Source organism: Nicotiana tabacum, chromosome 11 (assembly GCF_000715075.1).
Source record: "Nicotiana tabacum cultivar K326 chromosome 11, ASM71507v2, whole genome shotgun sequence".
Classification (NCBI taxonomy): Eukaryota; Viridiplantae; Streptophyta; class Magnoliopsida; order Solanales; family Solanaceae; genus Nicotiana; species Nicotiana tabacum.
This window is the reverse complement of record NC_134090.1, coordinates 153,765,369-153,782,693: the sequence shown is the minus strand read 5'-3', so window position 1 is coordinate 153,782,693 and position 17,325 is coordinate 153,765,369. Positions and strand designations below refer to the sequence as shown.

General features: G+C 36.9%; 2 protein-coding genes across 2 annotated transcripts; both read right to left on the bottom strand.

Moving 5' to 3' along the window:
* Positions 1-7,680: 7,680 nt before the first annotated feature.
* Positions 7,681-8,127, bottom strand: LOC142166075 (uncharacterized). The gene has a single exon (XM_075224491.1). It carries the CDS (start codon positions 8,125-8,127, stop codon positions 7,681-7,683), a length of 447 nt encoding a protein of 148 aa, XP_075080592.1.
* A 507-nt stretch (positions 8,128-8,634) lies between these two features.
* LOC142166074 (uncharacterized) lies at positions 8,635-9,723 on the bottom strand. The gene has a single exon (XM_075224490.1). It carries the CDS (start codon positions 9,721-9,723, stop codon positions 8,635-8,637), a length of 1,089 nt encoding a protein of 362 aa, XP_075080591.1.
* Positions 9,724-17,325: the final 7,602 nt, after the last annotated feature.

Sequence of the window (17,325 nt, the reverse complement as noted above, 5' to 3'; positions counted from 1 at the left end):
TGTTAGGCACCCCTCGAGGTCCACAATGGTGGGTCCCGGCCAAACTCAATTTAAGTGAATTAGTCGTAAGAAATTTAAACAAATAGAAATTATTTAAACGGGAATAAAGGGGGTCCTAGGTTTATTAGCCTAGAGGATCACTTCTGTGCAATACTCGATAAACTTTCCTCAAATAGAGGTGTTAAGCTTAGCATTAGCGCACAGGTTATCGTATCCTTTACTACCCGATTACCCTCCCCTTAATTGCGGTTATCTAAGCGTTCTAATAGCATCCAGTACGTGCCTTATGCATGCATTACCCGTCCCTTACCTGTGGCCCTTGAGGTGTTTAGGACCTCTATTTAAGGTAGTTCTAGACTCACCTATGGTGTTTAAAAGGAGAAAACTAGGTGTCAAATAAAACAGGTAGGACTATCACATAAGGAGCAGTTAAAGGGACTCACATTTACCTCCATAAATAAGCAAACAATTGCATGACTCAAACAAACAGTTTTAAACGGTTTAAAGTCGTACAACAAGATATCTAGATGGGCACAAAATATGCAGCAGTTTCATTAAGGCGGAGAAGTAAATACCTTATCAGTTTGCCTACTGATTTTATTACTTCCTCAATCTGGGCAGGTTTCAAGCAGTAGGAAAATAGCAATTTTAAATCCAGAATCCAATTAACCTACAAGATTGCCTAAGTGATAGCCAAACAGAATTTTATAAACCGGGTATCTGAGCTGTAAACAGTTACTGGTTTTAGCAGGCTGATTTTATCTTTTAGACCCTACATGCATGATACCTAAGTGTAGAAGAACTAATCTTAAGACCTTATAGGTATGGTATCTAGATGTAGAAATGATTCTGAAACTTCCTATTGACATGGTATCTAAATGCAAAAATGATTATGAAATTTCCTATAGACATGGTATCTATCTTCTGAAATTTCATATAGATATGGTATCTGAACGCAGAAGTGATTTAAAACTTTATAGGCATGATTTTTAAAATGCAGAACAGATTTTAAAACTTTGTGGGCATGATTTAAATGCAGTAGTGAATCTTGACGGGATATTCATAACTATTTTGATCCTATAGGCATGTTATCTACCACATATAGTAACAAAATGTATTGAAACAAATACCTATAGGCATGTTATCTACTGCATGCAGTAACAGAATATAACTGAATAAGTAAATAACCTATATGCAGGATATCTAACATACAGTAGTGAAAATATTTGAAAAGATACAAGCACCTAAAGCAAGTTTTCTACCCCATTCTCATGCAAACATTAAACTAGGCCCAGTTTTACCCAATTCACAATTGCTCCGTCGTTGTTACAAATAATTATTACAGACCATAAGTAAATGAATAAATTACAAAGTATATAACTATATGGGGCTTGCAGCAGGCTCAACGTATCCGGATAACCCTTACTTCAAACCATAACAGCTCCAAGGCTCAAAGATGCATAGTAACCATTGGAAACCTAGGCTCAGAGTTCCTAAGGGCTTCGAGAACCTAGGGCAATGCTCACACTAGAGAACAAATGTCTAGAAGCAGTTCATAAAGGATTGGAAACCAGCCCCAATGTGTCAGAGTTCAAAGGAGTCTCATGGACCCGAAGCAATGCTCACATTTGGGGTAGCAAGTCCCTAGTTAACTAAGAGTAGGAGTTGAAAATAGTGTATAAAAGTAGGAGATAGTTTTTTAGAGAAAAACAATAGTTTGGATTTCAGAAGTGCATAGAAACAGATCACAAGAACAACATTGCAACAAAACCACATTTACCAGATTGAGCTCAGATATCAATCAACAACATAGCAGAACAGAGTCACATCCAGTTCAATCAAGGTTCCATAGTGCCCGGGGATTGACTTAGTTCACTAGTTATCATTAGGTTATCCTATGGACATGTATTAAAGAATAGCATGTTGGGATCAGGATCCTAATCATACAGTCATATAGAAGGGTAGCAAAAATTGGAAGCATAGAAAATCATGAATTATTCAGGAACCTGTTAGGGGGTGAACACTTAAAACGGAACAGAAATCATGCTAGTAGAGAAACAAATAGACATATGTCTAACAGACATGCTGAAAACAAGAAGCACATAGGTCTAATTTCATGGAAGTAGGCATGTTGATTAAGAGTAATAAACATGAAGCACATAGGTCTAATTACATAGCATATTGAATGATGACAGAAGTGGAGACATACCAGTTAAGAAATAACAAACAAGAAGTTGAAAGTATGGAGAATCCAATAGTCTAGCCTTGGCTTTCAGCCGGCTAGACAATGTAGCAAACACAAGTAATAGAAAGGTTTGAATGAGAGCAAGAGTTTGTGTGTGTATGTGTGTTTCTTTCTGAGTGTGTTCGTGTCCTATAAGAACACCAGAATTGGGTATATATAGCATCGAGTAGAATAAAACAAATAAGGTAAAGAAAATCAAGAGTTCACAAATACGGCAAAGAGACCAATCAATCAATCAATTAGGGCTTTACATGATCAATTAATAGGCAGGATTCCTGGAAAGACCCTTCAAATTAGGGAGAAATTAATTATTAGCCAAATTAGGGTTTAAATAAGGTAAGAAACAAATCATATGCCCTTTTATAAGTCAATTAGAGTAAATCAACACCCAGAAATCAGGCCAATAGACTAATTAAGGCAAGTAGTATCAATTAGGAGTCACAAATAAGGAAATTAGGTAAAAATTACAAGGTGTATCCATCTCAGCAAAACACAATAATTTCGAATCCTAAATAGTCAAATAATCATCAATTAATCTCTACTAATTGACGAACAAGGAATAACGGGCAAATATTAAAGCGAACAATTAAACAAACAAAGGACTAGAACATAGGCATGCAAGAATCAATAGAACTAGTAAAGATAACCGGATTCAAGCACATGAAACTTTAGAAAAATTTTGCAGAAACAAAACGAAGTGAAACCCTAGTTTTTAATATTGAAATCGATTAATAGTAAGAAAAACATAAGATTTTTTAAAGAAGACTACCATGTAAATTCAAATTCGTCTCAGATCTACAAGGATCTGAACAGATTCAAGTAGAAAGAGATGAGGGTTTTGAAAAAATGGGACGAGGTGAGGAAAAATCTAACCCGGAATCAGAGTTTCAAAACATAGACACAAAGATAACAATACTCACAAACAGCGATGAACACAAGACAAGTTCATAAAAAACGAAGAGTCTAGGTCGACCCTGGGTCAAATCTCCTCGAGATTTCTTTAGATAACAGCAAAATCGAACAACCAGTAGAGGTATGAGGCCAGATAAGGCCGTAAATCACCAGATGACCCCATATCTGGTCAGGAATCGAAGGGGTTTGGGGAAATTTTGGAGTAACGATGCCATAGGGTTTGGGAGTATCTCAGAGAGAAGAGGGGAGGGGAGGATTTGGGGGCGGCAGGGTTAGAGAAATGAGTAGGGTTTTGGGGTGTTAGGTTAAATAAAAAAGGAAAGAGGGTTTTGGACCGTTGATCTTTGAGATCAATGGCCAAGATCGGTTCCGGTTTGGGGCGGTTAGATAAGAGATTGGGCTATGGTTTGGATTAGATTTAAGTGGGCTAAGGTAGATGAATTGGGCTGGGGTTTCGAATTTAAACCTAATTAAAGGGGCTATTTATTAAATACCCAATTTATTAATAAACTAATTTGTAAAAATAGCTAATTAAATGATAAAAATTATGCATGAAGATGATTTAAAATAATTACTTAGCATTATAAAAATATAAAAGGTTATTTTCTTGTGAAATAAGGTAATTATGCATACATGGGCTATTATTGCAAAGTTATTGCAACTATAACCCTAACATGTACATATGACTATTTGTGAAATAATCAAAGCTCAGTATAAATATAACTGATAAAATTAAGCAAATAAAATTATCATAAAATCGTTTGTAATGCAATTAGTAATTATTTAGATAATAAAATGCTAGAATAAATTAATTAAAATCTTTTTAAAATTACAAAAAATTGTGGAAAAATATTGGTTGGTGCTCATGCACTATTTTGAAAGTATATATGCATTTTAAAATATATAGGAGAAAAATTGGATATCAACAGTTGGGCCAAGACAGAATCTCCTTTTCCTAGCCAAAATAGGAAAACTTGCAAACTTATTGTTTTTCATGCGTCGCCCAGTGCATCGCACTAATGCTTTTTTCCTTTCAGACCAAAAAAAATCCAGTTTTTGAACTTTGGAAATTTCTGACATAAAATTATATAATGCCTCACACTGTGCGTCGCACAGTGCCTCGCACTAGTGCATTTCTTCGGTAGTTGCTTCTTCCTTGAATTTTGTCGTCCAGAATTGATCATCGACCCCCGAACACGATCTCGGCTTAATCCCTAGGGCTTTTACTCAGACTTCAAAGCTCCAAATAGCTCGAATTCGTTCTGTAACATCTAATAGCTCAGAATCACTCCTACAAGGCATAAAACACGCAATTAGTGCAAAACATTAGCGATTAAAACTCAAACTCAATTAAAGTGTAGCAAATTAGAGTATAATAAGCGATTAAAATATGTATTTATAGCCTACCATCAACCACTGAACTGATTAATATTCCCGCAAGATTATGCGTGGATTAGTGACTAAAATAACCAAAAATATTAGCACACAAATTGTCTAAGGGATACGAAGATTAGCAAGTCATAGATATTTGTATGACTATAAATTATTCATTAAAATTAAAATAATTTTTTTAAAAATATATAAATGTGTCATTCTTATTAAAATAAATAAGAAAAAGAATATACCACATAAATTAGAACAAAACAAAAATATATACAGACTATAGTCCATGAATCCAAGTAGACGTATATATGAAGTAGTACAGGAAATTAAACGGAAAATGACTATTCGACACTTTAAATAGTAAGCAGCCGCAACATTTTACATTTGAAAGTTTATAGCTTTGACTAACTGTCAAATCATTACTCAAGGAAAAAATAAGTTTGATCGCTGATTTATTGGGAAACCCTGGCATGTCAATTAGACCTCGAGAGCTATATATATATATATAGAAAAGTTGGACTTATCGGATCCTTAGCTAATCACGTGAGGATTGATCACGGGGGATCTCTATAAAGTCCTTTTTTATGAAATTTCTGAGAGGTCAACCGGGTTACGAATGCTTTATTTATTATCACGTAGAGATGAATACTATTCTTTCCACTTCAAATTAGACGAGGTAATTTGACTTAGTAAGGAGTTTAAGAGAAAAGATGAACATTTTTGAAACTTGTGGTCTTAAAAGTTTAAGGGGTAAAAGTTTTGTTGGGCCATGATATTTGTGTGGTTATAAAAGCTTCTCATTAAGGGTAAAATAAAATGAAAAGTTTAAAATTGAATTATTTCAAATTATAGAAATGTGTCATTCTTTTCGGAATAGACTAATAAGGAAAGTGTGTCATCTAAATTAAAACGGAGGGAGTATATGATAGCGGCAAGAAATTCTTTAGCCTTAAATCGGGATATTCAGGAAGAACTGGTTGTTCTAGCTCGAAGATACGCTATTATGATCCAGAGAAACATGTGATTTCTGAACTCAATGAGATGTCCCGAGAATTTCACTATTTCATTTTTTTTGGTTATATTTCTATTTCAATATATACATTCATAAACTTTACATCATTATAGGGAAGGGATGGTCTCCCTTGGGGATTGTCATCAATGTCTAGCATTGATTTGATATTACAAACATTAGTTTTTCTTTGAAATAGAGTTCCTAAGATGTCTGCCCATACTGCATCGTTTGCAAATACAGGAGGAACTGCCAATAATTAGGTCATATCAAAAGCTTTCTTTCTAGCTCCTTCCTTTGCGAGGAGGTCTATCACTTGGTTCTGCTCCTTGTAGCTATGACCTATGATTGGGTTCCCCAGCTTCTCCATCAGATACATGTATTCAGAAATTATGAGATTATGAGTAAAATTACCATGTTTCAATATTTTTAGCACCATTTCAGAGTCGGTGTCTATCATAGGGGGGACAAACCTTGTTCAAGTGCTACTTTAAGCCCCATCCATAGGGCTTGGAATTCTGCCCTTAGACTATCAATTTTTGAGAGGCCCCTCATGAAGCCTAAAACTCAGTCACCCCGGTTGTTTCTGAATACCCCCAATACCTCCCATTTCCCGCACTTAGGCATGCAGTCTCATCAGTGTTCAATTTATAAAAGCCTATGTCTGGTGGTTGCCACTTCAGGTATAAGGTCCTAGTGTTTGTGGCAGGTCTATGTGAGGCAGCAACATGATAATATTCAATAGTTTTAGCAATTGTTTGGTTAATATTAATGTGATTTTTCTTCTTCTCAAAAACATTTGAGTTTCTGGTAAGCCAAATGGCCTATAGGCAGAAAGGCAGTAGTTGTTTCCAATTGATGCAAGCATTAAAATTGACATTTTGAAGCTTATGCCATGTGTCTTCCCAGTTAGCCATAGAAAAGTGTGGTACATTAAGATTTGGCCTATGATTGCACAAGTGCAGCAGATGCTGCCAAAACTCTTTAGCATTTGTGCATTCAAAGAAGATATGATTTATGTCTTCTACTCCAGAATCACAATAATAGCAGTTAGGATTTATTCTCAGACCTACATGATATAAATGGTTCCCTGTAGGCAGTCTATTTTACTGCATAAGCCAAATAAAGAACTTAATCTTGTTAGGGGTCTTTAGTTTCCAAATACAACTGAAGTGATCTTCTTGCGTAGTATCATGGTGCATGTGTGCTTCAATGTAAAAATAAGCAGATTTAGCACTAAATAACCTATTGGAGCTAAGGTTCCAGATGAGCTTGTCCTCAGCTGTGGTAGAGTTGGGGATGAAGGTATTTTGGATTATGATGGTGATGTCATGAGGGATTGGGTAGTGGATGGAGGTGAAATTGCAAACCCCATTGGAGTACATGTCATTTATTTTGGTGTTCATGTCATCCTGATGCCATGGGCCTTTAAGGATTGTATCTCATGGTTGCATGTTTGGAAGCCAAGTGTTAGTAAGGAATCTAACTCTATCCCTTTTGTGAACCACCCATTTAGAGCCTTTTTATGCATATCTTCTAGCCTTCCTAGACACACTACCATGTTCTTATTTTACCCTTAGCCCTATTTCCTATTCCACTGCAGTTCTTTCCCATGAGCACCCTAGCCCATATGGAGTTTGTGTTATTAAAGAGTCTCCAAGCTAGGCCGGTATGGCAAGTCTTATTTTTTAGTTGAGCCTACTAAAGACCTAAGCCTCCCCTGTTCTTTGGTTTGGTGACAGTGACCCACTTAACCATGTGGAGCTTCCTTTTGGAAGGAGTTGTTCCCTAGATAAAGCTTCTTTGGATTTTGTCAATTTGATTAGTAACATTGGAAGGCAATTGGATGTATTACATCACGTAGTTGGGAATACTACTTAGGCATGATTTAGCTAGTGTTGTACGCCCAATCATATTAAGGAACTTGGTTTTCCAACGTGTCATCCTACTGTTGAGGTTATCAAAAATGAATTGGAAGTCACTATTAGCAGGCCTTTTATGGAAAATGGGAACCCTAGATACTTACCAAAGTCTCTGGTGCTCTTGATTCCTATAATGGTGCTGCAAGTTTTGGCCCACTCTTCCTTACAGTAGAGGTGCAGATCACCTTAGACTTCTAGAAGTTGACTTTCTACCTAGAGGCAATATTGAAATTATCTAGGATAGATAAGATGGTCGTATAATTTCTCCTATTAGCTCCGGCAAACATAGTGAGGTCATTAGCAAAGAACATGTCAGAGATCCTAGGACATCCCCTGTTGATGCTGATAGGGAACCATTTCTTGTCAGCAACAACACTGTCTATATTCCTGGAAAGCCTTTTCATGCATATGATGCAAAAGTAAGGTGAGATGAGATCCCCCTGCCTAATGCCTCTACTAGGATGGAAGTATCTAGTCTGAGTACCATTGACAAGAATGGAGACGGAGCTTGTAGTTAGACAAGACATATTAAAGTGATTATTTTGGTGGAAAAATGGAAAAAAAAAGAGGGATTCTCTGATGAAATACCACTCCAACCTGTCAAAGGTCTTTTCTAAGTCTACTTTTAGGATCATATTGGCATTTTTCTTTTTCATTTTTTAGAAATAGGTAATGTACTCTTATACCACAATGGCATTGTCGGCAACCCTTCTATTAGCTAAAAAAGTGGCTTGAGTTGGGCCAATGATGTTCCGCAACATGGATTTGATTCTATTAACAATGAATTTAGTGATCAGTTTATACATTGTGTTGCACAAACCTATTGGTCTGAAGTTTCTCAGCATGGTGGCATTAGGACACTTGGGAATGAGGCAGAGATTGGTTTTGTTTATTTCAGGTAGAATTATACAAGTGGAGAAGACATTGTGGCAGTATTGGATAACTTTACCAGAAAGAATATGCCAGTGCTTCTGGTAGAAAAGAGGGTGAAGTATATCAAGCCCAGGTGCCTTCATGGCCTTGAAGGAAAATATGACACACTTAATCTCTGACAACCTAAGGGGAGAGTCAATGATGCTCTACTCCCTACTAGATAGGACATTAGCTCCATCAGGAATGCGATATAGTGCAATCTGAAGCATTGATGGTCAGAGGCATAGATCCTAGTGAAGTAGTTTAGGATTTGTGTCCTTAATGTCTTGAGGGTCCTGGATTAAGTTCCCAACCTCATCTTTTAAAGGCATGATCATATTTCTCCTTCTTCTATTAAGAGTGAATATGTGAAAGAATTTTGTGTTGGCATTACACTCACTCAACCAATTAATTTTAGATCTAAGCTTCCAGAAGTCCTCTTTACTCTTAAGAATGACAGAGAAATCCTGTTGGAATTTAACTTCTAAATCCTGGAGAAATGTACTAAATGGACAGCCACTGGAATTTTGAATGCCAGCTAATCTAGCTAGGATATGCCTTTTCCTATGGAAAATATTTCCAAATACATGTTTATTCCAATAAGCTACCCTATTAGTAAAAGCAGTAGTAGCTCTCAAAATATCAGTATTGGTTGTAAAGTTATATTGCACTATTGGTAGGAAATCTGGATGATTGCACCACAAAGACTCAAACTTAAATCGCTTGTTGGCCTTGTTCTGACTCTGATTGATTAAGCTTAAGAGAAGAGGACAATGGTCAGACTGTGTTCTAAGTAGGTGGGTAACAATTGAGTCAGGAAATTGTTCAATCCATTCATCGGTGGAAAAGCATCTATCAAGTCTTTCTAGGATCAGATCATGTCTGTTGGTGTATCTTTTATTAGACCAAGTATATTTTGAACCTTTGAATCCTAGATCAACTAGTTTACAACTGTTTAAGCATATCCATAACTTGTTGCTTCTCTTAGTGTTCAAGTTATCACCCCCAAACTTATCCCTGGCCTTTAGGAGTTCATTGAAGTCCCCCCTCCCAACAATCCAACTACTCATGTATGCAGATGCTAGGTCCTCTAACAAATTACAAAGTTTATTCCTATTGTTTACACAACTACTAACATATATAGCAGAAAAGAGCCATTTACAGGAGGAAGGGAGTACCTTAACCATAACATGCACCCCCTGTGGAGTGGTGGCAACCTCCTCGAGCTTGACCAGCTCATCTTTCCACATAAGCAGAATCCCTCCAGACTGACCCACACCAGGGGACTGGAATTGAGCATCGAACTTGAGCTCAACAGTGAGGTGTTTGTGGTATGCCATTCTTGTCTCTAGCAACACAAGCATGGTAGGGTTAGGGAGCTTCACCATATATGCACACTGCCTACGGAACTCAACAGTATTAGCACTCCTAGCATTCCATATTATGAAATTCATAACAGAGGATTTTGGGTTGGAGCTTTCCTTTTGGTTCCCTTTCCCTTGCTCACTGGGGTTGGCTTCAACATGCCATTGAAAGGGACTAGTGTCACTGCTGAGTTTTTTGAGCTTGAAAATGAGGGCATTCGAAGATCAAGTTTGTAGCTTATGAGTTTTTTGGGGCACAGAGCAATAAGAATTTTGCCTGACAGCTCTTTGAACTCTATCTCCAAGGGTTCCTACATGAGGAAAGCCTTTGTCTTTGGCATCCCTAGTTTTTCTAGCATGTTATCTAGGTCCACATTGGAGTCCCTGAGATAGTCCAGCGCCACAGTGGTGCCTCTACTTAGAATTTTGATGGGTGAAAGTGGTTGGGGTGTTGGTTCGGGAACTTAGACTATTGGTGGCCAAAGTTGGAAGGATGGAGATGGGACTGAAGTTTCAAGATTCATAAGTGGGAAAAAAGGCATAGTTTGGCAAAGCTGGCCCAAGAGAGTGTTGATTTCCTCCATTGATATGGGGTTGTTGGTTCCCCATATACTGGGCTTGGAGTAGTGTGGACATCCAAAGTTGATGCCCAAAGTTTGCCGAACCCTGGTGAGAATCTTGGTCGCTATGCGATCTAGGTATCTAGGGTTTTGGATGGTTATTTCCATCGGAAAAAACCCTACCATCATTTGGAGGTTTTGGGAGTTGTCACACCTCTTTTTTCCGAAGAATAGGGAGTTTTTCTAATTAAAGTGACATTAATTGAAATGAGATTATTTATTTAATTTAATGTCGCCATTAGGGATAATTATTATGGTGTTCCAAGTCACCGGTTTATTTCAAAATCTAAAATCGAGGGAATTGACTCTATTTATGGTCCGCAAACACGGAAGACCGAGTAAGGAATTCTGTTAAACACGGAGAAGGTGTGAGGCACTCCCGAGTTCCGTGTTTTTATCACGGTCACTTAACAATTAATAATTAGCTTAATTATTTAATTTATTACATATTTAAAAACTTTTGTGCATTATCGCTTCTATACCGCATTTAATTAAAAAATTTAACCTCTTTTAGTATTTATGAAATTTATTTAAATAAGTCGCGATGTCGCGCACTTATTGTTCTTGTACACATTACGAATCGCGTCACGTGAAACGCACCCACAATTTATAATATGTTTATTATTTGAAGTTATGGCCGAGTCGATGAAACGCATACTCGAATTGGGGATTATGTATCATGACTATGCCATGGAAGCCGTACCGATAGTCATGATACTTTACTATTAATCGCGCCTAAAGCAAGCTACGGTGTTCATGAATTATTTTTTCTAAGTTAATTTAACATTAAAATGTGAGGGTCATTACTTATGGAAATTTGTTGTGAAAGAGGTCGCCTAGATCGTAGCTTTACTTGCGATGGGTTGCTAAAACAAATGGTAGTCTTCCCCTCTAATTAATATTTTCAACTTTAACAAAAGAAATCAATAAAACCAATTAATAACATTTGTTACTTCAATTTAACCAAACAAACAAGTTATAGCCATAAATGAGTTCACAGAATTCTCTAACATGAAACAACACAAAATGGTAATTAAAGAAACGACCAAACAATGGCCTTTTGATCCTCTTGACCCTTTTCAAGTTATTACTTTATATCTTTGTTTAACTATCAGGTCATTCTGGTGAGTAGACGACTTCACCTCGACAATACCATAAGAACCAGACAAACAAACACCTCAAATATCAGTATTCATCAAACCAATCTTGAACGACATAGACCAACTAATTACTAAATACACAATTAACAAAGAATAATTAAATGAAGTACTAACTAAAGTAGAAATGGACCTTTTAGCCAGATATTCCTTTATTACTTTAAAAATGAGAACCTCACAAACAAATCGACGTGGCATCAAATGTACAAAAAGAGAACTCTCACGAACTTGACTTGACTAAACCTCGATTTTTAGCGACGTTAATGGAGCTATTTCATGAGGAGAACTGCTGCATTTTTGTGGGTGCTTAAGGCTGATTTTGGACCTGCATTTCATGGCTTTTGGGGCTGGTTTTGGGGTGTTTTAGAGCTGATCTTTATGGTTCTATAGATAAATATTTGTGGTTCTTTTGGACTCAAAATACATAAATAGGTGATAAAAAAGGTGACATTTTTATGTATAGTGCCACAATACTTGGCGCTATACATTAACGTTAACTGTGTCGTTTATGTATAGCGCCAAGTATTGTGGCACTATATTGAAAAAGCTGACACGCCCAAGTATAGCGCCAAGTATTGTGGCACTATAACCGTCTTCTTCATCGTACTTTCCATAGACATGAGTTATGTCTATGGATATTACGGGCCGGCAATGCGAAAAACCATCAATTGTTGTCTTAAATGCCCAGAACACGTAATTGAATATGTATTCTGGTGTTCCTGAACTCTGCTCAAGCTTCCATTCAACAACTGCCTCGGGGTTAAAGTACTGCAGTGCGGCCATGTACTTTGGCAGAGATGCAAATGACTTATCCCAATTACCATAGACACTTTCAAACGCTCGTTTGCGCCCGAGAAATGCCTTTCTTTTCGTAATGGTATGGCCATATTCCTGGTGGACTGATGTAATGCACTCTTTGATTGTATACCTTATGGACACTTCGAGGTGCAGAATAAGTACAAGAGAAATCAAGTCAATATCCAAGTTGAAGTGATTCCCGTTGAATGTGTCTATTTCGCATGTATGAGTGGGAATGTATATACCCACTTTCCACATACCTGTCTTCTTCTTGGTCGCACGCAACATCTAATTATATGGCCAAAACCACCTGCGGCAAACATCCTTGTATACCATCAGACTTGACTCCCGTACCTGTATCTCACGACACTCTTTTACGTTGTGCATTTTACAAGCCCTGCTTAAGCGCGTTTTATCAGGAAAAAGCATCCCCTTTCCAAGCACCGTTGGTTTAGACTCATCCCACATTGCTGTCCAGATTTCATCAAATCCCTTGTGAGAGCTTCGACATCTGGCACGGTTGGCAAATTATCAATGTAAGGAATCTCCCTTGAATAAAACAGCACTTCAGACTCGTACACTCTTCGTTTAGGGGGTCTCTCTTCAAATCAGGTCCTTCCTCCTCATCCTGCTCATCACCATCCTCACGAGGAAAGGGTGTCTTGTTTTCGGATTCATCGACATTGTTATTGTAATCACTGTTCTATTCCTCACTCTGTGCATCTGCCAGATCCTGATGTAATACGTCGTTTTCGGTCAATTGAGTGAGTACGGGTGGTTCAACTTGCTCATTTTCACTGCACAACCAACAAAAATATAAGCTACTGAATTAATAAATGATTTCCATATGGCTATATCACTTCACTTACAAGTCGTAATGTGATGAAATTCCATGATGGACGTTTTCAATTAGGTGATGACTATCGGATGGGCCACTTGTAAAATTCATATCCGGACGGTACCCCCTATTAAATATATGAGCGTTAATAGAAATTCAATATGCCAAAATATACATAATTAACACAAATGAAAATTGAAGTTTACCACTCGTCTTGTGAATTATGGAAAGCAGGGTATAAATTATTTTCTCGCTGCTCATTCACCGGCGGTGATAAGTTTAAATCAAGGAAAACTCTTTCATCCGGAACCTGTCCGGCAAAAATTGCTCCAAAATAACCACCCGATGACTAGGGGTTATCTCTACTACGCATAACCTCGTTTTTTGGAATGTCTCCGACCTTCACGTACATCTCCAACATTGTGATTACAAGAAATTCTCTGCATTCGTCCAGAGTCCTCAGAAAATCACTCAAAGTTTCATCATCGTTGATGTTAAACTCCAAGTAAAATAGCAACCCCCTGTGGAGTGATGAAATACGGATATTTTCCGGTTACTTTAAGTATCACTGAACGTTTCCTCACACTCATTTTTTTTTTTGCATAACAACGATATCAATTTATCGTACTCCATTGTAAGTGGCAATTTAACATGACACTGAGCAGGTAAACTATAGCCCACGGAGTTATTCTTCATCACAATCTCACCCCCACAATATAATATAACTCTTAATCTACGCTCTCCAGACATAATGAAAAAATGCTGGAGAATTTAACAACAATAAACGTTTCAACAAGAGTTAAAAAAAATTTGAATGAATTTCTATACAATCCTAACCTCTTTATATAGGAAATGGCTAGCCGGGATTTATATGGAATTTTATATATATATATAGCGCCCAAAAAGTTGGCACTATACGCTTTTGAATCATTGAAGCCAGGAATTATTGGTGGGGCCAGGGAAAAGGAGTATAGCGCCAAAATACCTGGCGCTATATATAAAAATTTATGTATAGCGCCAGTTATTGTGGCGCTATACCTGCATTTTTGGGATAAAACAGTGGTTGTTCGTGGTGCGGCGCAACTGGATTTTAGGCCTATTTCAGCTGCATTTTTGGCTAATGCCTTTGGGTGTTTTATAGCTAGTAAACAAAGATGTTGTTGGGCTTAACTCTACGCCTACTAGCATATATATATTTAAGGTTAAACCCCCAAACACACCAAGGAACTAATAGAAAATAGATACATGTTAATAATTCATATCATATGTAAGTGTACCCATATTTTCCTTTATGTCACAGGTTCATACACAATACTTAGAACTAATTATTCAACATTCACATAATCGGCACCGAGAGATCCTTTTAGTTAAGCGACCGAGTAATATTGCAGTATTTATATCATCGAAACAGAGAAAACATGTTCATCTAAGTAAATGAATGAATAATGTTACAATATTCACATCATCAATGCATTTAAACATCAATTACAATTACTTAGGACGAGGTAGTACCTAACTTTGCAGAAATTAAAATCTGAAGCAAACCAAATAAAGGCTAAGAAGTTGAAGAATGAAGCTCAGCAATCTAGAAAGCAGCAAAGTCGAGCAGGAAAATAACAGAAAATCCCTTCAAAGGCCCAGATTTCAGAAGCTCTTTTCCTTTCAATATTTGTTTTTATTTTCTTTGAAATTTTGAAAAGTTTGTTTTTCAGCTCATTGTCAATGCTGTGAAGGAGTGAAGCATTTCCCCATAATGGGGCAATTTTTAGGGTAATGAAGCCCCACAAAAATAGGGGATGAATAATGTTTTCTCAAATATGGGGTACATTATTTATCTCCCCATTATTATTCATGCATATTTTATTATTACTTTATTATTTAACTCTTTTAATTTATCTCTTTACATATACCTAATTATGTTTATGTAACATCTTTATAATATTAATTTTACATCTTAACTTTGGCGTATAATTTTGATAAATTAATTTTCGTGCATTTATTATTTTTATGTAAAATTGTAAGTTAATTTATTATAATTTATAATTGTACAAAAAATATATGATCATCTCAAAAAATGAGTGGTGCAAATATAAAATATTAGATTTTACTAAAATTGAAAGGTGCGAATATAAAATATTAGATGTTGCTAAAATTGAAAAGTGAAAATTGGAAATACATGAAAATCGAAAATACATTAGATTAAAATACATAAAAATTGAAACTACGGTAAATAGCATAATAACTTAGTAGGGAGATATGTCGTTTCCAGATACACCAAAATCATTATTGTCACGACCTTGGTTCGCCCTCCGTGAACCATCGTGACGGATTAGGTAAGCCTAATAATGCGGAAAATAAACTAATTTGCGGAAGAAGACAAATAAAAACCGAAATAGTGAACAAAATAGTGTTTAATAATGTCTCTCGGCATACACAATATCGACTCTCAAAACTAATACTTTTCCCAAAACTCGGAATCTCATGAAATCACAAGCTAAGGATACTACATAGTGTTGTAACTCTAGAATGTCTAAAACAAAGTAAATACAGAAGGGTTGTAACTACAAGAGAGAGAGGAGAGAGACTCTTCGGTCTGCGGACACGGCAGATATACCTCGAAGTCTCCGAAGAGTCGCCTCGCCTCAAGGATGGTAAGTCTAAGTCGAAGTACCTGGATATGCACATGAAAAACATGCGCAGAAAGGGGATGAGTACACCACAACTGTACTCAGTAAGTGTCAAGCCTAACCTCGATCGGATAGTGACGAGGAAGGTCAGGGCCCTACTGAGGTTAAATAAAATATAAAGTTTGACAATGTAGAACATAACAGTATAAATAGGTACAACATTCAAAGTAACATAGGATATAAATGACAACAACAACTATTACAGAGGCAAAGTAAATACAGAAAGAAATACGGCTCAACACCAAATCATAACAATCGGGGATCTCACAAGATACCGTCTTGTAGTCCCAAATATACATATCCAATAGATCTCCCGGGATACCGTCTTATAGTTCACTCATAGTGCGCGGGGATCTACCGGAATTCCATTTTGTAGTCCCAAAAGTAAATACCCAGTACTGGAGGAATCTATCAGGTGCAGTCTTGTAGTTCCATATAATTGTGCAGGGGGATCTACCGAAATCCCACATCCGTAGTCCCAAATATAAACAGACAAGGGAGAGCTACCGGAATCCCACATCCGTAGTCCCAATGTAAATACACAGCAACAACAAGACAATATTCAGAATGTCAAATTTCATATTAAGGTAAACAAGTAATTTTAGCCTAGCATGCTGCACAGAACTCAGGTAAAGTAGTTTGAACAAATAAAGCAATTAAATTACTTAGACATGCTTTCCTAAGCTAACAACACGCTTAATATTGCAAGTAATAAAAAAAGAAAGGAAACATACTAGTAATTACTTAATGAAAACCAGACTTCCAACAATTAGCACAAGTACGCACTCGTCACCTCACGTACAAGGCATTTCAATTATCAATAATACCAAATCCTAAGGGGAAAGACCCCCACACAAGATTAGGCAAGCCACTTACCTCGAACCAACTCAAATCAATCTGAAACCATGATCTTTCCACGAGTACTCGACTCCAAATGGCCCAAATCTATTCAATTCAATTTCATAATGCTAATAACACTTCAAGTAACTGATTCTACAAAGAAATTCTAAGCTAATACGTAAAATTAGGTAAAATGACTAAAATGCCTCTCGGGCCCACGTCTTGGAATCAATTAAAATTTACATTTCCGGAATCCTCACATTCTCACGAGTTCAATCATACCAAGAGTACCAAAATCGGACCTCAATTGGTCCCTTAAATCATCACTCAAAGGCCTCTAATTAATCAAGCCCTAACCCCCAAATTACCACTGATTTTCCTTAATATTTCATGCTTATAATGATGAAATCACTCCAATAACGAGTTTAGGGACCAAAGACCTTACCTTAATGAATTCCTCCGAAAAATCTCTCTTGAAAATTCTCCCCAAGGCTACTTCCAGTTTGAAAAGAGGTTAAAATAGCTCAAATTCGCGAAGGGAAGTATTTATATGTTTCTGCCCAGTTAATCCGCTTCTGCTGTCCCACTTCTGCCAGGACATAGTTGCATCTACGACATTTCACTTAAAGCCCAGCTTC